Source organism: Moschus berezovskii, chromosome 24 (assembly GCF_049115385.1).
Source record: "Moschus berezovskii isolate FMDL1 chromosome 24, NW_MosBer_1.0, whole genome shotgun sequence".
In the NCBI taxonomy this organism is placed as follows: Eukaryota; Metazoa; Chordata; class Mammalia; order Artiodactyla; family Moschidae; genus Moschus; species Moschus berezovskii.
In genome coordinates this window covers 43,825,445-43,845,456 of record NC_142483.1, presented here as the reverse complement: position 1 = coordinate 43,845,456, position 20,012 = coordinate 43,825,445, and the positions used below count along the sequence as shown (strand labels likewise).

Here is a 20,012-nt window from a genome sequence, read left to right as displayed (position 1 = left end):
ACCATCTGAGCCACCAGGGAAGCCCAACTGAATGGGAAGCATGCATCTCTCTGTCTTCTCTCGCCCCTTCCTTCCCCATTCCTTTTTCTCTTTTCTCATCTCCTCTCTATCCTTTTCTCACCTCCTCAGCACTTGGCCCCCTTAAACTGTGTAACCAACTAGTCCCATAAAGGAACAATTACTGGTGGACTCAGACTCGGGATCTGCTCTTGGTCTCATTTTTCTTATTTTCCCAAGCCTACCCTCTCTCCCTGCATCTAGAACTAGACAGTGCATCCAAAGAAGCCTGGATGCAATGTATCCAATGCACTCTGGAGCTCATTTACATTCCCTTTTCTGATTGGCTGACACAAACCCACTGCATCCCCTAACCTACCACTCTCCACCTTCCTTTTGGAGCCCCACTAGGTCCAGCATCCTGGGTTTTTTAGATCTCTGCCCTGAGGCCTTGTCTGCTCAGTTATTCCTCCATAAAGTGTCAATGGGTGATACCTTCTGGTTTGGGGCTAAAAGATCTAGATTCAAGGCTGGACTTTGCCACCGATGAGCTGTGTGATCTTGAATGAGTCCTTTTGCCTCTCTGAGGCTCAGTTCCTACATCTATAAAAGGGGAATAAGTCTCATGATGAGGGCCTTAAGGGAATATTCTGTACTGGTTAATATGGACTCTTAAGCTAGACTGGCCAAGTCAAGTCCTTCCTCTTCCACTTACTAGCAGAATTCCCTAAGTCATTTAATCTGTATATTTCCCTTTCCTCATTTGATTGAAGTGAGCCTGAAATAAGTCAATATGTGTAAAAACATCTAGGACAGTGCTTTGTATACAAGGGCCTCATAAGTGTCAGCTATTATTATAAAGGATATTAAAGTCCTCTGTCCAAATGCTGCTAATGTCATTACTGCCCAGTGAGTCTTTGGGCATAGACTGGGAAAAATCATTAAGTACATCTCTGGCTCTGCTGCTGCTGCTGCGTCACTTCAGTCGTGTCCGACTCTGTGTGACCTCATAGACAGAAGCCCACCAGGGTCCCCCGTCCCTGGGATTCTCCAGGCAAGAACACTGGAGTGGGTTGCCATTTCCTTCTCCAATGTGTGAAAGTGAAAAGTGAAAGTGAAGTCGCTCAGTCGTGTCCGACCCTTAGCGACCCCATAGACTGCAGCCCACCAGGCTCCTCCATCCATGGGATTTTCTAGGCAAGAGTACTGGAGTGGCTTGCCATTGCCTTCTCCGATAATTAAGTACAAACTCTGGTCAGAGTTTCTTATGAAGAGGGCCCAAAGTAGTGAAGCCTTAACCTCTCTGAGCTTCAGTGTCTTTGTCTTTAAAATGGCAATGGCAGCCTCACTTCTGCCTACTTCAGAGGGAAGCTGTGACTGGCCAATGGTAAACACTTCAAAAAATGATTGCAGGAATGGATGCATGGACCACATGTGGTGGCAGTGGCAAGCTACAGGGGTCTTCCTGAGCAATATAACTGTGCTGACTTGCTGCCCATGAGACCTCATGTGAGAGGCCCACATCAGGCAGCCTATCTATGACTGCTGAGTTGAGCACACAGTCTGGGTGATGTGCTGGTTGGATAACAAGCACTCATACTCACTTGGTGAGAGTATAAATGTATCAGTCCAGCCTTTTTGGAAAGTCATACGGTGTTAGCTACTGTGGTGTCAAAAGAGCACACAAATTGACTCAGTAGTTCCATTTACAGGAAATTATCCACAGATATTCTGGCTCAGGTATGCCAAGATTTATATAGATAATGTGTTCATTGCAACTGTTTGTAATAATGAAAAACTGGCAACAACCTAAACAGTTGTCAGATGGGCAAAGGTAAATAAATTGTGGTACATCTGCATTACGGACTGCTGCTGCTGCTGCTGCTAAGTCACTTCAGTCGTGTCCGACTCTGTGTGACCCCATAGACGGAAGCCCACCAGGCTCCCCCTTCCCTGGGATTCTCCAGGCAAGAACACTGGAGTGGGTTGCCATTTCCTTCTCCAATGTGTGAAAGTGGAAAGTGAAAAGTGAAAGTGAAGTCGCTCAGTTGTGTCCGACCCTTAGCGACCCCATGGACTGCAGCCTACCAGGCTCCTCCATCCATGGGATTTTCTAGGCAAGAGTACTGGAGTGGCTTGCCATTGCCTTCTCCAGCATTACGGACTACATAGCTATTAAAGGAATGAGGTATTTCTACATGTATTAACATGGAGAAGTCTCAGGATGTCTGTAGGCAAACAGAAAAATTCAAGTTGACAGAGGTGTGCATTTAATATAATAACATTTGTGGGGAAAAAACCTGTATCTGCATTTCTGCACAGGAAATATTTGGAAGGCTATGCTCCAAAGTTAAGATGTTAAATTAGGTTAACCATCCTATGCGAGAAATGAACTCCTATTTTAAGTCCAGAGGCTCTGTCTGTAGCCTGGTCAAAGACATTGTGTAACTCAAAGAAACTCTATTCACTTTTTCTGAGCCGAAGCTTTCTCCCAGGTAAACTAACAATGGTAATACTTACCTCGCAATGTTGTGATGGAGTGAGATGGAGAAATGGATGTGAAAACCCCGGCTCTGAGCAGGGACAGATCTTTATGGCAATCAGAGAGGGCGACCGAAAGGAGGAGGCATGAGCCTAGACTTGGAAGGGTTTGACAAGGCCTGGATGCGGTTTGATTCTAGGCTGTCTTTTTCTAAAATTCAACAGGCAGTCATTTAGTAAGGGTACAGTACAAAACCTGCCTGTGGGCTTTTTAACCACACAGGTGCGCATAGAGCCGTTGTCCGAGCCTGGCGCTTGAGCAATATCATCTTTGGCTGCGCTCCGCCCACGTACTGCAACTCCCAGCATGCTCTGCAAACGCGTCGGGCGCGTCGCGGACTGATGACGTAGCTCAGTAGCGCGGGGAATTTCGAGTGGCCGAGGAGCGCGGGAGACCAGCGGGAAGCGGACCCCCCCCGAGTTTCTTTAGAGGAGACTATGGACTCCCTGGTCGAGCCCCAGTGGCCTCCGGCCCTGGCAGTCATGAAGGTGAGTGCCTTGGGGACGTCGGGGCCGTCTGGGCGACAGCGGGAGGCCAGCCCCACCTTGAGGAGGAGAAAGAACCGGGCGCCAGCGGCCAGTTGGGCCAGGGTACTCGGCTCTGCCCGGCTGCTTGCCAGCGCGTGACGCTGGGCCTGTTTCCTCCTCTGGCAAGTGCCGGTCAGGACCTCGGTCACTGCTGGTGAGCCGAGATTGGCCGTCGTATGGAACGGGATATTCTGCGGTTCAGTCACAACAACGATGATCTTGAGAGAAACATTACTCCAAACAGTGGAAACGACAGTGACACCTAATCTTTTCTTAGGGCTCACAGTGTGTCAAGCATTATGTAAACTCTCACAGTACTTCAGTGGAGAATCTCCCACAGTGACACCGGACAGTTTGGGTGGATCTTGCATCAAAAAACGTTTATTTAATCACCTAGCAAAGCAGGTGGTCTCCTTTACATTTTCTTTCATTTCTTTTAATTACGCTCAAGAAGCCTAGTGCTAATTTGCGTTAAGTCCTCCCTAACTGTGTTCTAACTCTTCACTCTTCTGCATCTCTTTCTCTCTCAGACAAATCTGGATTCTCGCTTAGACCAGCCTTTCATTTTATTGAAGTCTTTCACTATTAAATAAAATTCCTTTTTGCTCCATGAACAATAGTAGTGAGTCCTGGATTGGATTCCTAGTGTTTGAGAGCGAATACACTGTGCTGTACTAGCTAAGAATCAGTTGCCTGGTTTTTCTCCTTGTTCTGTGATTATTTCAGTGTGTGACTGAGCAGGATCACGTTCTCCTTCTGTTGCTCAGTTTTGTTAACTAGGAATTATGGTATCTGCCCCACTCACTCATAAGATGAGTTTGAGGATTAAGTGAAGGGACTTGGAAGAGGTTAATATCTGCTGTGTCATCTGAAGTGCCTGGTGACTTGAGATCTCCCCAGAGTCAAAAGCTGACATTTTGGAAGGATTTTGGAAAGCTGTGGTCTTCCTGATCCAGGGATTGAGTCCGCAGGCAGATTCTTTTATCACTGAGCCATCTGGAAAGACCATCTAGAAGGTAGTAAGCATTAAATTAATGTATCTTTATTATTATTATCAACACATAACGTGTTATTTCTCCCCCTGCTTTTTATTTGTCATAAAGATTATGAATTGAATAAGGGAAGTGAAAGCTCTGTAACTTGTAAAGCTACCTGCTTTGTAGATTTAAGCATATTTTATGGATTCCCACAAAACATCCACAGTTTCCTTTAGTGGCAGGTTCCATGTCTCTGGGTTGGCTGTTGCACGGCAGCCTGAGCCTGAGTGTAGGATTCAGCACCAGAGAGTGTTCAGTGGTGTAAGTGACTGAGCCCATATTAGAATCATGGAATCTGAAGGTTGGAAAGCCAGGCTCCCCCCCCCCCACCCCCATTCTAATTCCTTTTACAGTGTGTCCACCCATTTCTCTTGTGTTTGCTTGAACTCCTCCGGGGACAAAGAATTAGCTGTTTCCTAAAGTAGCTCTATTTGGAGTTCTTTCTTATAATGAATAGAAATCAGACTCCAAATCCATAATTCCTAACTGAGGATCCATGGGAAAACTTTGGTGTTTGGAATTACTGATATATTGTTTTCTGTATGTATGTTTTTTTTTAAGAAGGGAATTCATAATTTTTATTTATTTTTCAAAGAGATCTGTGATCCAGAAAACTTAAGAACCATTGCTCGAATGATTCAGTCTTCTCACCTATTCTGTATTTCCCCCTTCTACTTTCTCTAAGTTGAGGAAATCTTAGGGCATCCACTGAACTGGACATTTGTACAGGAACGTTATAGCTCATCGGATGTGGTGTCACCTTCCACGGATCTTGCTCAGCACATCTGGCAGAACCACTCCTCTAGGAGAGGATGGCAAGAGTGAAGGAAGCAAACAGACCAGGTGCCGGGTCTTAGGCTTCTGGTTCTGCCTCTGCTCTTAATTGATTTTCAGCACAATCCTCTAGCTTTTTGCATCAGTGGTAGATTACCACCCAAAATAATTGTAGATTTGGGCATTTGAATGTTTCAGTTCAGTTCAGTTCAGTCGCTCAGTCGTTTCCGACTCTCCGCGACCCCATGAATCACAGTACACCGGGCCTCCCTGTCCATCACCAACTCCCGGAGTTCACTCAAACTCATGTCCACAGATCGGTGATGCCATCCAGCCATCTCATTCTCAGTCGTCCCCTTCTCCTCCCGCCCCCAGCCTTTCCCAGCATCAGAGTATTTTCCAGTGAGTCAACTCGTTGCATGAGGTGGCCAAAGTATTGCAGTTTCAGCTTTAGCATCAGTCCTTCCAATGAGGAAGGATTGATCTCCTTTAGAATGGACTGGTTGGATCTCCTTGCAGTACAAGGGACTCTCAAGAGTCTTCTCCAACACCACAGTTCAAAAGCATCAATTCTTCGGCGATCAGCTTTCTTCACAGTCCAACTCTTGTTTATTTCCCTGGTTTTACTGTTCCAGAAATTTGTTTTTGACGGATTATAGATGTTTGTAGATAGTAGAACAAATTAAAATTTAGAGTAGGATAAAGGAGAAAATGAAAGTTACGTAGCATCCTACTATCCAGAAAGAACCAGTGTTTAATGTTTTCTCTTATCGTCCTTCAGTTTTTCTCATGTCTGCTTATGCATACACATACCCACAATGTGTATATGTATTTAAAATTTGGAATCACCGTGGAGTCAACTTCTTGGATTTGATTCCATTTGTAATCTCTATAAATCTCAATTTATAATCATCTGTAAAATTGGCATACGGATGCTATAGACCTCTTAAGACTATTAAACTACATAGTTCTGTTGTTATGTATTATTATTTTAGATTTGTTCACCGATTAATCTTTTTGTCTGTGCTTTTAAATTTGGGCTTCCCAGGTGGTAAAGAATCCACCTGCCCAGCAGGAGAAGCGGGTTTGATCCTTGGGTCGGGAAGATCCCTTGGAGAAGGAAATGGCAACCCACTCCAGTATTCTTGTCTGGGAAATCCCATGGATAGATGACCCTGGCGGGCTACAGTTCATGGGGTCACAAAGAATTGAAGATGAATTAGCAAGTAACAACAACTTTTAAATTTAGGTCATACACTCACATATTTCAAAAAGTATGTGAAACAGTGACTTGCCTGGTGATGGAGCAGTTAAGACCCCACCGTTTAGTACCATGCAGAAAGCACTAGACTGAGGCAGCAGGGAAACCGGAAGTTTAGTCCTTATTGACTGATATGCACTATGCAGTAGCCTGCTCTAGATACATGTTTACTCATTTGTGAAGCAAGGGTTTTAATTGGATACTTTCTGATGTTTGTCTGTGATATTCCCTGATTTGGGGACCTTTCACCCAGCACTGACTGTAGGCCAGGAAGTAGGGTCTAAAGAGGAGAAGGCTTGGGATAGAAGCTGGAAACACATGGCAAGTGGAATAAGAATAGGGTAGGCCTCTTTTTTTGTGAAGGGCTGGCAGTATGGAGTGGGAATCTGAACAATTCATATGGAGGAGGTTTTTCTCTACCTTGCAGTTTACATGGACTTAACTTTTAAATTTATATATATGACCCAGAAGTGTTATTAAATTATTTTCTTAGGGGATGGAGAAAGAATTCTGTGGCAGATGTTCCAATCTTGGTGGCTTTCTGATAGGTATATATGTATTTTTGTATTTCAGACAGTAGATGATTTGCTGCGGTGTGGAATTTGCTTTGAATATTTCAACATCGCAATGATGATTCCTCAGTGTTCACATAATTGTAAGTATGTATTGTTTCTCTGAGTTAGAAAAATGTGATTTTTACATAACGTAGTGTTATTGACACCAAAGATAAGTACACATATTTATTTACACCTTTAGCCCCTCTGTCTTGAAGTTTTGGGAAGGTCTTTTCCACTATCTGCCTCTCGGATAATTTTATGCCTTTTATAACATTTATGGGAATGAAGATTTTGATCACTATGTATCGTTATTTGTCCAGTGCTTTTTAGATTTTAAATTTCATAATTTTTGTTTTTGACAGGTTGAGAGGTAGGTGGTTCAACCAACTAGTCCTTGGTGTAGAATTTTAAAGTTTAAAAACCCTGGTGGACGAGTTCTCCCACTGAAGAGTATTACAGAGAGTTTTATCACTTAACGTGCTTTGTGATGGTGGAAAGACTCACATATTGAAATGTGTCTGTACTTCTTGTGAGTCTAGTATGTACGCATTTTTTATACTGTAGTTTGATGTATTTAGTACACAGGGGTGTACCTGTCCTTGTTCAGTATCTGACTGTCCAGTTTATGTCTTATCTAGGCTTATGATCTTTCTTATTCTCTATCTTTGAGTTTTTTTTTTTTTTTAATAGGCTTAAAAATGGCTTTAGTGGGTAGTAGTAGCTTTGGTGGAAAAGTTTCCATAAAGAAGACATATGGTAGCAGCATGGGCGTGAGACGTAAGCTTCGCTTGACTTAGCGCTTCACCTACTAGGTGGGTGAGTTTGCAAATGCCCATCATTTCTTCAACTGTGAAACTCTGGAGAGTAGTTTCTGCCTTAGGAGATGGTTGGGAGAGTCAGAGGTAGAGAGTCCAGGGTCTGGCACATTATAGGGCCTTAATAAGTCTTAGTTTCCTTCTAGGGTAGATTCATATTAGGAACCAACAGAAGTTTTGGGGATTGTTTCTAAATCTGTGTTAAAATCTTCTTGACTTAGATATAATTTACATGTAACGAAAGGCATCCATTTCAAGTGCACAGTAAAGGGTACAATTGTCAGTAAGTTTCAACAAATGTTTATACCATGTAACGATTCTGGTGGAGCTTGAACATTTCTGTCACTGGATAGAGTTCTTTCCATGTCAGTCAGTATGGCCCCAGGGAATTTACATGTGGGTCTGTTTCTGGATTCTCCTCTGTTCTATTGTTCTTTATGTCTATATCCTTGTGCCAGAATGACACTGTCTTAATTACTGTAGCCTTTTTAGTAAGTCTTCAAGTCAGGTATTGTCGCTCCTCCAACTTTGTTTTTCTTTATCAACATTGTTTTGGTTCTTTTAGGATCTTTACATTTTGTATGCATTTTCACATAAATTTTAGAATCAGATTGTCAGTATCTTTCCCAAAAAAAGCCTGCTGGGATGTTTACTATGAAGTGAAGTTGCTCAGTTGTGTCTGACTTTTTGTGACCTTGTGGACTGAACCCATCAGGCTCCTCTGTCCATGGGATTTTCCAAGCAAGAGTACTGGAGTGGGTTGCCATTTCCTGATTGTACTAAATCTGGAGATCAATTTGAGGATAATTAACATCTAGAAGACTCTTGAGAGTCCCTTGGACTGCAAGGAGATCCAGCCAGTCCATTCTAAAGGAGATCAGTCCTGGGTGTTCATTGGAAGGACTGATGCTAAAGCTAAAACTCCAGTACTTTGGCCACCTCATGCGAAGAGTTGCCTCACTGGAAAAGACTCTGATGCTGGGAGGGATTGTGGGCAGGAGGAGAAGGGGACGACAGAGAATGAGATGGTTGGATAGCATCACCGACTCGATGGACATGAGTTTGAATGAACTCCGGGAGTTGGTGATAGACAGGGAGGCCTAGTGTGCTGTGATTCATGGGGTCTCCAAGAGTCGGACACAACTGAGCGAGTGAACTGTACTGAACAGTGTTATCTTTAATATATAATCTTTTACTTCTTCTTATATCTGTGGTACTGCACAGCCTCTGGAACTGTAGCAAACTGCCCAGCTGTCTTTTGTTCCTGGTGGCCCTTAGGCACCCATCAGCCCTCTGAGTCAGGAAAAGTAGAAGCAGTCCCTCAGGCAGTCTCTGGAGAAGCTGAGATACTGGTCTCTTCTCTTTCTCTCCAAAGGAGAAGCCACTGAGCTGTATGAGCTTCCATCTGCACTGCGGCCCTGCTCTTTTCTGTTCACATTAGTCTCCCAGCTTCTAGAGTAAGTCTGTTCAGTGCTGTGGGTTGGGTAAGATAGAAACAAGTCTCTTAGGCAGCCTGCTGAAAAGTGGGAATGTTGGATGCATGTTCTTCCCTAAAGAGAAGCTGAGAGCTGGGACTCCCAGGGGAGGAGTAATGGTGAGTGAGTCCTCATCCAAACCTTCGTTCTCAGTGACTCGGACCTGGTTCCTTTTCTTATGAGTGCTTTGATTCAGGCATGGTAGAAACCAGTTCCTGGGCAGCTCCATGAAAAGTCTGAACATTTCATCTGTGTTTCAGTCTTCCCTCTCTCCTTTCCCTGGGAAAAGCTGGGAGTTGTGAGTCTCTCTCTGATTATGTAGTGCTGAGCCAGGGATAGGAACTCTGGCAAGTGAATGCCACATATTTCCTACGAGCTTTGATGTGACTGATTTTGTGCTTGTCTTGGGGTATGTGAGCATCTAAACTAGTATCCCTATTTATCACGGGAGTTGGTTTCTGTCTGGTTGATTTGTGTTACCAATGGGGAAACAGCGGCTGGTTTCCTGTTTGCCATCTTTCTGACAACATCCACTCGCTCTGGCTAATCTCCTCTCATACTAAGGTATGATGCTCTGGGGTGTCTACTCAATGCCCAAGTGTTTAGTGAGGTTTCTCCAGGCCGGCTGCTAGAGATGTTACGAACTCTTGGCCCTTTGTTACCACTCCAGTTATGGTTCTTTCCCTGGAAGTTGATCTGTATCTGGCCTTATGGATCTCTGTATATGTGTAGATTTAAGTTCAGTTATAGAATTGAGTAGATATATGTTTCTGGAGATCTTTACATATATGTAGCTTCTCTCTTTTCGGTACTCTGCTCTGTGAACTATAGCTGCGTGGATTGCCCTGAACTCTGATCTTTGTTTTCTCAACTAGCAAGACTGACGGGCCTTCGGCTTTCCTTCCTGTGCTATGGTCAAGAAATTGCCTATGGACAGGTTTCTTGGGCTGTGGTAGAACTTCTCTCATTTCCATAGTTGTCCAAAGTCTGAAAATAGAGAGTTTTTTTCATATTTCCCCCCAGTATGTTAGTTGTTTGTAGAAGGAGAGTAACTTTGAATATTGGTTACTTTCTCTTGGACAGACATGGACGTCTACTCTGTAGATTTTAATTATGTCATTTTAGGGAAGAAAGATGACTTTTTAAATGAATTTCGTGAACCCTACTTAGCTGAAAAACTGGTCTTCCATTCTCTTTTTTTCTTGTTTCTTTGTCACATCCAGTTATCACTGATGTCATTCTTTATCTAAGAAGTCGGTGAAGAGTACTTCCAATAATGATAATTTATTTTATGAGTGGTTATTTTTCATGTTCTACCTGTCATGATTCAGTACGCTTTTCTATTAATCATTGTCACAGGTTCCCTCAAGACTAAAAGTTGCTCTGGGTCTATAATTGTGTCAATGACACAAAAGCCCCCAGAGCTTAGTGGGAGCCAGACTTAGCTGTCGAGTTCTGCTGTCATCCTGGATTGACTGGAATTAGTGACCCAGAATCCTAGCCACTTTGCTGGTCCTTAAACATTTCAGGATTTGTCTTTTTAAATTCCTTTATTCTGTTTTCCTATGTTTAGCTTTTTCAGTATGGGTAACAAACACTACATTTTCTTATCTGCTGCTATTACGGTTTGAGTGGGGTGTAGTGGCAGAATGTGGGGCAATTAAATTGATCCAAATCCATGTTGTTAAAGAGAACTTTTGCAGGGAGAGGGTCTCGGCTTAGTCCAATCCATAAAACACCATTAAGTGAGAACTGTTCTCACTAATAGATTGATCTGCTCAAGTGCCAGTTTGCTTTGCACTTGCGCAGTTTTTCTGACTTGATAGTGGGAGATGCTCAAATATTTACTGCTAGATGAAATCATTGGCTTTTAGGTACTGTTAAATTACCACTATTTTAGAGATGAACCAGCAGTCATTTTTCTTTTCCTTTTGTGAATTTTGACTCACTTAATTAATTGAGGCTTATATTGGAATAAAAAGCAATTTAATTTTACTAAAAAAAAAAATGAAATGTGAAGTGTTCTATTTATCGACGTTTGCTCAATTAAGAGGCAATATAATATTCTTTCAGACCAATAATCGGTGTTATTCTTCTTTTTCATTCTTATGAGGCAGCATTGTGAAATAAGACAGGGGAGAAGAGAGAGTTATATATATGGAAAGGACATGCGATTATGCAGAGCCACACTTACAGAAATGCTGGAGTGTTGGTCATTAGTTGAAAGAATGTTATTCTCTTATCAGCTCACTGATCACTTAACACTGGAACTGGAGGCAGAGGCCAACTTTCCTCAGCTTTCAAACGATCTCCTATTCCTTTCAAACTTGGAAATGAATTTTCTCTTTTTTAATTGGACACTTCAGAATTATTTTTGAGATGGTTTATTTTCTCATAAAATCCTTAGGATCACATGCCAAAAGGTTAAGTTTTAGAAACTTGATTTTTACTGTCAGGATGCTATGCTCTTCTGATACATAAAAGCCAGCAGATGGCTGTATCCTGTTGGAGATGAGAAATACCTTCTTCCCTGGGCTTGTTTGTTTCTGTGAAGCTACCCTTTATTTCATTGTTTTACTCTTCCCTCCCCCACCCTATGCACATGGCTCACAGTTGAGCTTCGCGGGTGGAAAAACAAACTTCACAGGTGATTTAAATAAAGCCACCTGGAAATACATGGTTCGAAGGTCTTCAGCTGCTCTATTTGAAATATGGTTGCTCACTGGAGAATAAATTAGGCTGGTCTGCAGTTCACCAGCACATATTTGGTAGTAGACTGGGAAGTTGAAAGTAAGCCAAGGGCTTCATCTACTTTGGACTAGTGTCTGATCTCATTTCAGAAGAAAACATATCAGATTGTGCAGAAAAGGGAGAAGTGGCCTCATTTTACATACCCTAGTGCATGTGGAGGTACTGATTAGATACTTATTGATACTATATAGGTATATATCATAAGCATGTGTTATAAGCAGATTATAATATTTTAAATAATTAGTTAGAAGTATGTTAAAAGCATGGACTGTGGTACTTGCCTTCGCCACCTATTACCTCCATGATCTTGGGCAAGTTGGCTAAGCTCTGTGCCGTGTTTTCCTTCTCATAAAATGGGATTCAGAGCTGCTGTAAGGATTGAAAGTGTTAATACATCTACCATGCTTCACGCAGTAAGTGCACAATGTTATGTTACTGAAATTGCCAATATTTGTCTTTTTTTTTTTTTTTTTTACTTACCGTAAAGTTTCTTATGGCTCAACCTAGTAACAAAAACATATTAATTTTTTAAAAATAATTGTTATTCAATCAGAATCACATGTTATGGATGTGATTTTTTGGTCACAATTCATTGATTTCAGTATGACTGGGGATAGAGCCTATTAGACTACTTCACTAAGGGGTGTGTGTGTGTTAGTCCCTCAGTTGTGTCTGACTTTTTGCAGCTCCATGGACTGTAGCCCTCCAGGCTCCTCTGTCCATGGGATTTTCGAGGCAAGAATACTGGAGTGGGTTGCCATTCTGTTCCCCAGGGGACCTTCCCGACCCAGGGATGGAACCTGGGTGTCGTGCATTGCAGGCAGATTCTTTACTGCCTGAGCCACTATGGATCCCCTTCACTAAAGTGCATTTGTGCTAATAGCAGAGTAGCTGCTAGTGCAATGCCATTCTATTTGTCAGGTTTGGGGACATCATTTTACACTGCCTTGGGTGCGAGGAATTTAGTTCATGCCAATTTCTACTTAAATTGTTAAAACCTAGTACATTGTCCTTAATACACTGAATTATATGTAATAGCCTCACTGCTTTCCTTGAGGTCAAAAACCTTTCCTTATAACAGCGCTTGCTACAAAAGTATTTGTTAAATGCAGGATGAAGGACGTTATTTAGAGTTAGGATGTAGAAATCCCTAATTTGATAATCTGATATATATTATTTCTTAACACACATGTAGATCTTGTTTCAAAATTTATATTTTAGAATGCTAGGCAGTGGAGATATATGACATGTTTATACAAAACTATCCTAGTTCTTACCTATGTTTCCTTCATTTTGCAGATGGAAGATATATAGAGAGATAAATGTTGCTTATAGCTTTGTGATGTGCTAGGGACTCAGGATTGGAGAAGTCAATGGCACCCCACTCCAGTACTCTTGCCTGGAAAATCCCATGGACGGAGGAGCCTGGTAGGCTGCAGTCCATGGGGTCGCTAAGAGTTGGACACGACTGAGCGACTTCACTTTCACTTTTCACTTTCATGCTTTGGAGAAGGAAATGGCAACCCACTCCAGTGTTCTTGCCTAGAGAATCCCAGGGACGGGGGAGCCTGGTGGGCTGCCCTCTATGGGGTCTCACAGAGTCAGACACGACTGAAGCGACTTAGCCACAGCAGCAGGGACTCAGGATTACTATTATTTGATATGTATCGCTTTCCTAAGAATGCTACTAAGTTCTATTTGCAACTGTGTATAGTTAGAGTCCATGTACTAGAATTTTAAGATTATAATGATAGACCTTAGATGGTGGAAATATTCTGGGGCTTAAATCAACTTTTGTTAGAAGTTGAAAGTGCAAGTGAAGTTGCTCAGTCGTGTCCAACTCTGCGATCCCGTGGACTGTAGCCCTCCAGGCTCCTCCATCCGTGGAATTTTCTAGGGAAGGGTACTGGAGTGTATTGCCATTCCCTTCTCCAGGGGATCTTCCTGACCCAGGGATTGAACCCGGGTCTCCCGCATTGCAAGTAGACGCTTTATCATCTGAGCCACCATGTAAATACGTTAGAAGTTAGATTCCAATATTATTATACAGCTTAACTAATTGATTATGTTGCATTTGTGTTTTTGCAGACTGTTCTCTTTGTATAAGAAAATTTCTGTCCTATAAAACACAATGTCCAACTTGTTGTGTGGTGAGTTTTTTTTCTTTTCTTTTTTTCCTTTAAAGCTAACTGATTGGTGAAGATATTTCTGCTTTATGTATACACATAAGCCATGGGAGGATACATGATTATTGAATTAAGCTATATCAAAAACATTTTCAGAAAAGACTTCTAAAATACATACATGGAGAACTGGGCTTTGTTCAACTCTTCATTAAGATTTCTGATAACCTAAATGTTTTTTAGGAAGAAAAAGCTAATTTTAAGATCAGGATATAGCACACTTTAAATCTTATGAACTATGTTTTTTATGGCTCCTCATTTTTTAAAATTTCTCAACTTGTGTAGAAAATCTGATGGAAGGATCATTTATTTGCAAAGGATTGATATTTTAGTATTTGTGTAGCAGGCAGAGATTTAGTTTAACTGGCCCCTTAGCTCTTGGCCAAATCAGACCTTCAAGAAAAACACCAGAAAATTTGTTACAGTTTCCGAAAGATTTCATGTAGTTGAAATAGGTGAGAAGGTAGGTGGAAAGGGAAAGGAAGTGGAGGTAGGAGTAAAGAAAGAAAAGTAGTAGAATCTGGTGGAAAGGACACTGGGGCTATTTAAGGGTTTCGGTTCTAGTTTGGCAGGTTGCTGGTGTCAGGATGTCATTGAATTCACTCTGCTTTCAAGCCTAATCTCTTTACAACAACTGGGGATGCTGCTGTCCTCAAGGTGGTATCATCACAGAGATTAACTGTATGCAAAATATTCATGCTATTCATTATTCATGCTAAATAGCTACTGGGTTTATTGTTTTCCTCTTGCATTTCTGAACACCAGTCTTGTTTTTAAAGTTTCTTTGAGCACCTCAGGCTCCTCCTGCTTACTGCTTAAAAGAGCATCTCTGTTCTTTGAAGGAGAAATTTTGAGGGAAACTGAGTGCTGCCATTTTGAAGAAGGAGTCTTGTTCATACTAGGTTTTGTTTTAGGCAGTACAAAGTGCATATGTTCTTACCAGATGCTTTGGAGAGTTTTGAATCAGACTTCCAGTCAGCAGATAGGGATTCACTGTTTTAAAATTCCATATTAGTATGAGATAAATGAACTTTATTTTGAGGCTTTCCTGGAAGACTTAGTGGGATGGGGAATCTCAGGAGGATGGGGCACACATTTTCAAAAATGAGATTATGACAAGTTAATTATTGTTGCTGACCTTTTTCCATCTGTTGTTTTTCTTTTCTAGACAGTCACAGAGCCGGACCTGAAAAATAACCGCGTTTTAGATGAACTGGTAAAAAGCTTGAATTTTGCACGGTATGATTTAATTTTGTGACTAATCCTTAACTGCTTTTGCCTTTGATATGTGTTCCTCCCTGTGCTCTTTGACTTTTGAGGATTAGGGAATGCAGTGTTGCATATTTAGTGCTAAAAGAAAGGATACGACCACAGTCGTTAATCACATGTGAACAATCTGATCATAATAAGAGTCTCTTCCTTTACTTAACAGAAAGTCTCCTGTATGAAAAACAAGTTAGGATGTAAATTTGGGCACTTACTTTTGAGTAGTTCAGAAATGCTTCAGCTTCATCTTTTGTTTTTTGTGCCCAGCATTAGAATCAGCCATGTTCCCAAGGAGCCCTGGTTCCTTTCACTGGGGAATGGTATTTAGAAATCAGGATCTGGAGCTGGGTATGCTCATTGTTACCGGGTGTCATTGCTTCTAAACCCGCTCAGTGGACAGAGCTGGGTGGCCTATGCTTGTGTGTGTGTGCACACATATATGTATTACGGTTTCTGTGTCTGTTCTATATTAATCCACTCATTCTGACTCTGATTTGCTCAGCATGTATAAAATGATGTTTAACGTGAAATATGTAATTGCGGGTTTTTTTATGATTTGTAGCTTTACTTCTTAACTGTCAAGTGCATGATGGTGTTAAGTGAGTGGTTACCCAGAGGAATTTAAAAAGGCCTGTTTTATCAGATGATATATTGACTTAGTTTTAATCATTCAGGCCAAGCAAGAAATTTTAGTAGGAACGTACTGTGTTTAGTTAATGGCTAGGTGGCTGCATACTTAAGTTCAATGACTTCCAAGCTTGTTGGAATATTCTTAGCGGTATATTACATTGCTCCCAAAACTGTAAAGAAATTTCTTTCAATAGAATTGCAAGTTTATTCATTGGTTTGCATCCTAAAGATGATCAGATTTACTCCTTTGAACTTGCCTAATGTGGCATTTTTTTAGAACTGGACGTGGAACAACAGACTGGTTCCAAATAGGAAAAGGAGTACGTCAAGGTTGTATATTGTCACCCTGCTTATTTAACTTATATGCAGAGTACATCATGAGAAATGCTGGGCTGGAAGAAGCACAAGCTGGAATCAAGATTGCCGGGAGAAATATCAATAACCTCAGATGACGCCACCCTTATGGCAGAAAGTGAAGAGGAACTCAAAGGCCTCTTGATGAAAGTGAAAGAGGAGAGTGAAAAGTTTGGCTTGAAGCTCAACATTCAGAAGATGAAGATCATGGCATCTGGTCCCATCACTTCATGGGAAATAGATGGGGAAACAGTGGAAACAGTGTCAGACTTGATTTTTTTGGGCTCCAAAATCACTGCAGATGCTGATTGCAGCCAGGAAATTAAAAGACGCTTACTCCTTGGAAGGAAAGTTATGACCAACCTAGATAGCATATTAAAAAGCAGAGACATTACTTTGCCAACCAAGGTCTGTCTAGTCAAGGCTATGGTTTTTCCCGTGGTCATGTATGGATGTGAGAGTTGGACTGTGAAGAAAGCTGATCGCCGAAGAATTGATGCTTTTGAACTGTGGTGCTGGAGAAGACTCTTGTGATTCCCTTGTACTGCAAGGAGATCCAACCAGTCCATTCTAAAGGAGATCAATCCTGGGTGTTCATTGGAAGGACTGATGCTAAATCTGAAACTCCAATACTTTGACCACCTCATGCGACGAGTTGACTCACTGGAAAAGAGTCTGATGCTGGGAGGGATTGGGGGCGGGAGGAGAAGGGGACGACAGAGAATGAGATGGCTGGATGGCATCACCAACTCTATGGACATGAGTTTGAGTGAACTCCGGGAGTTGGTGATGGACAGGGAGGCCTGGCGTGCTGTGATTCATGAGGTTGCAAAGAGTCGGACACGACTGAGCGACTGAACTGAACTGAACTGAATGTGGCATTCTAGAAATGGACTGGTTGGTTATTTCCTTAAGCAAAGTCATGAGAAGATGGTATACTTTCCTAGATTAAGACACTCTGAGATTCTCTGATGCTCATAAGTAAAGTGATAGCTTTTCTCCTTATTTATTTATTTTTGGCTGTGCTGGGTCTTCGTTGCCTCACCGGCTTTCTCTAGTTGTGGTAAGCGGGGGCTACTCTAGTTGCAGTGCGTGGTGTCACTGTGATGGCTTCTCTTGTTGTGGAGCACTGGCTTCTTGGGTGCACAGCTTTTAGTAGTTGTGGCACGTGAACTTAATAGTTGCAGTTCCAGGACTCTAGAGCACAGGCTTAACAGTTGTGGTGCGTGGGCTTAGTTGCTCCACAGCATGTGGGATCGTCCTGGACCAAGGATTGAACTCACGTCTCCTGCATTGGCAGTCAGATTCTTTACCACTGAGCCATCCAGGAAGTCCTGCTTTTCTTATTTCCAAGTCCTTCATCAGTTAGATTTTGAAGTCAAAGAGAAAAGATGGAGCTGTATATTTAGAAAGGAACTGATTGGGGATTAAAAAAGAAAAGGAATTGATGGACTGTTTGCTTTTTTCTCATATGGTAAAATTGTATCTCATGGCTTCTTTTTTTCCTCAGCTGGTATTGAGAGCTTAACAACCTCCCTGCTAGGAAACAGGGAGTGTTACAAAGAACAGCGTCTGTTGAAGGGAAGTTATCGATATCTTTGGGTTCATAGATCCTTTGGTAACTTAAAGGGAAGCCTTGGAATGATTGCAGTCTCTTCTCTCCTCCCCCAAAAGTATTCTTTATAGTGGGTTTGGTGAAGTAGGACGCATACTCTGTAGGTTTGGGATGGATTTTATCATTTGCTTCTTTGTCTGCCTTCTTGGAATTGCTTTATGGTGAACATTTTTTGGACATTTGTCATATCTGAAGTGCTGTGGTACTTCATTTGAAAATTAGGGATAAAATTCAAGCTATTCGGTTTCATTACTTGTTTGAAATCTGGATTAAGATCAGTGAGGGAGGAAGTTTATTTTTATGAATAAAATGTAAGACATTTATAGTTTGTTAATTTTATTTCTTCCTCTCTTTCCTATCATTGCCATTTTATGATATTATGATTTTTAAAAATGTAATCTTCTAAACCAAATACCAGAAGAGTATTGGAAATAATTCCAGAGGTTTTTGGGAACAGGGCTGACATGCAGATCTTATATTTTCTTCTTTTACTTTTTATTTTCAAGAAACAAGTTTGTTTCCCCCTGTGATTCGGTTTTATTTAAAGTAACATTCTTAAGAGACTGTTGTATTTATATACAACATTTAGAATATATTTATTAGATTTTTAAATATAGAATATATTTATTTGGAAATTTATTTAGAATGTTGTTATCTAAGTGGAACTTTATTCTTGACCTAAGTAGGAAAGTGTTGTTTTTGTATTTTTTCACAGCAGCCAGTCTGCATGTGTATTATAATTTTTACAGCTTCAGCATATTGAGCATCATTTATTGCTTTGGTTTATCCACTGTTGAGGTATGAATTTTTCTCAAGGTGCTTATTTCAAGTTTAAAAATTTAAACAAAGAATGTACAGTATAATTTCACCTTTCCTGATAGTATAGTTTAAAGCAGACTGGGTTTGGGTTCAGGCAGAACTAGGTTTCCATCTTGACCCTACTTGATTTTTTTTTTTAATTTTTAACTGGAGGATAATTACAATATTGTGATGGTTGCTGCCATCCATCAGCACAGACTTCAGACATTACTAGTTTTGATATGAGTGTGATCAAGATATTAATCCTTTTTAACTTCTTTTCCACATCTGAAAGATGGGAATAATATTGTGGACACTTTGAGGAATTGCTATAAGGATTAGAGATGAAAAGATATATTAGAAGATCCCCAGTATAGTACTGTATCTGGAACAGAGGAACCCAAGAAAATGTTCCTGTCATTACTATCCTATATGCGTAATGTATTTATACTGTATTGCTCTGATCCATGTATGTGCGTGCCCTGGGGAGCTGATGAGAGCTTGTGCTTGGTGGGCCTCTGCCTGTTTAACCAAATGGTCCCAGGTTGCATGTCCTGGTTGTAACAAGTATTTGCAGGGACTTTGAGGAGTCACCAAAGTCCATGGACTTGTCTGCATGGGTTTTATGACTGCCCGTGTTTACCCAGAGACCTGTTTTCACTTTTGATTCTTAGCCACATTTTGAAAAGGTGAAGTTATTGTATAGTTAACTAATGGGCAAGATTTTCCTATATTTTATTGAGTCACAATTATTTTGAAAGTCCATAATTCATCCATTTGAATGTCTGTGATGAATGCTGTGAGGTGTTGTAATGCCAATTCAATTTAATATATAGGAGTGAGAAAAATTGAAGGAAAGATTAGCAATTCAACTTTCAGTATCAGTTTTGGAATTAATATTTTCACACAGCTCATTTTTAAGTTATGTAAATTGCCATAAACAGTCTCATGGTTATAAATACCAATTATACATTCATAGCGTCCAGATTTATGGCTGGAAGCCACTTCTCAGCTAGATCTCTTTCCAAGATATCAGCCTCATGTATCCAACTGCTTGTCTCACTTACCTCTGCTTGGACCTCTTAAAACCAAAACTAAACTCTAGTTCCCTCTGCCGTCCCCCAGACCCCACTCCCAATCTGCGGCTCCATGGTCTTCCTTTCCTTAGTAAATGGCAGCTCCCTCCTTTCATTTGCTCAGGCCAAAAACCTTAAAGTCATTCTTGACCCCTCTCTTTCACACTCACTCTGTTCCATCAGTAAATCCCATTGGCTCTGTCTTTGCTGTCGCTGCGGAATCTGACAACTTTCCCTCACTGTGCCAACATTATCCTCTGCCAGCCAGCGTCAGCCTCGGTGTGGTGATAACTTCTTTGTGGCCTTCTTAGCTCTTCTTTTGTCCTCTTTCAGTTCCTTTAAGGGCAGCAACGT

General features: G+C 41.3%; 1 protein-coding gene across 2 annotated transcripts in view; it reads left to right on the top strand.

Annotated features, from left to right (window-relative positions):
* The first annotated feature begins 2,883 nt into the window (after nucleotides 1–2,883).
* The window catches only part of RAD18 (RAD18 E3 ubiquitin protein ligase), a 102,331-nt gene continuing 85,202 nt past the window's right edge, over nucleotides 2,884–20,012 (top strand). Inside the window, exons 1-4 of one of the 2 annotated variants that reach the window (XM_055414375.2) lie at nucleotides 2,884–3,027; nucleotides 6,712–6,793; nucleotides 13,825–13,886; nucleotides 15,088–15,158. In XM_055414375.2, the coding sequence (XP_055270350.2) occupies nucleotides 2,977–3,027; nucleotides 6,712–6,793; nucleotides 13,825–13,886; nucleotides 15,088–15,158 (266 nt within the window). In that variant the 5' untranslated portion in view covers nucleotides 2,884–2,976. The remainder of the gene's footprint in view (nucleotides 3,028–6,711; nucleotides 6,794–13,824; nucleotides 13,887–15,087; nucleotides 15,159–20,012) is intronic. The other variant, XM_055414376.2, reaches the window with a different exon arrangement.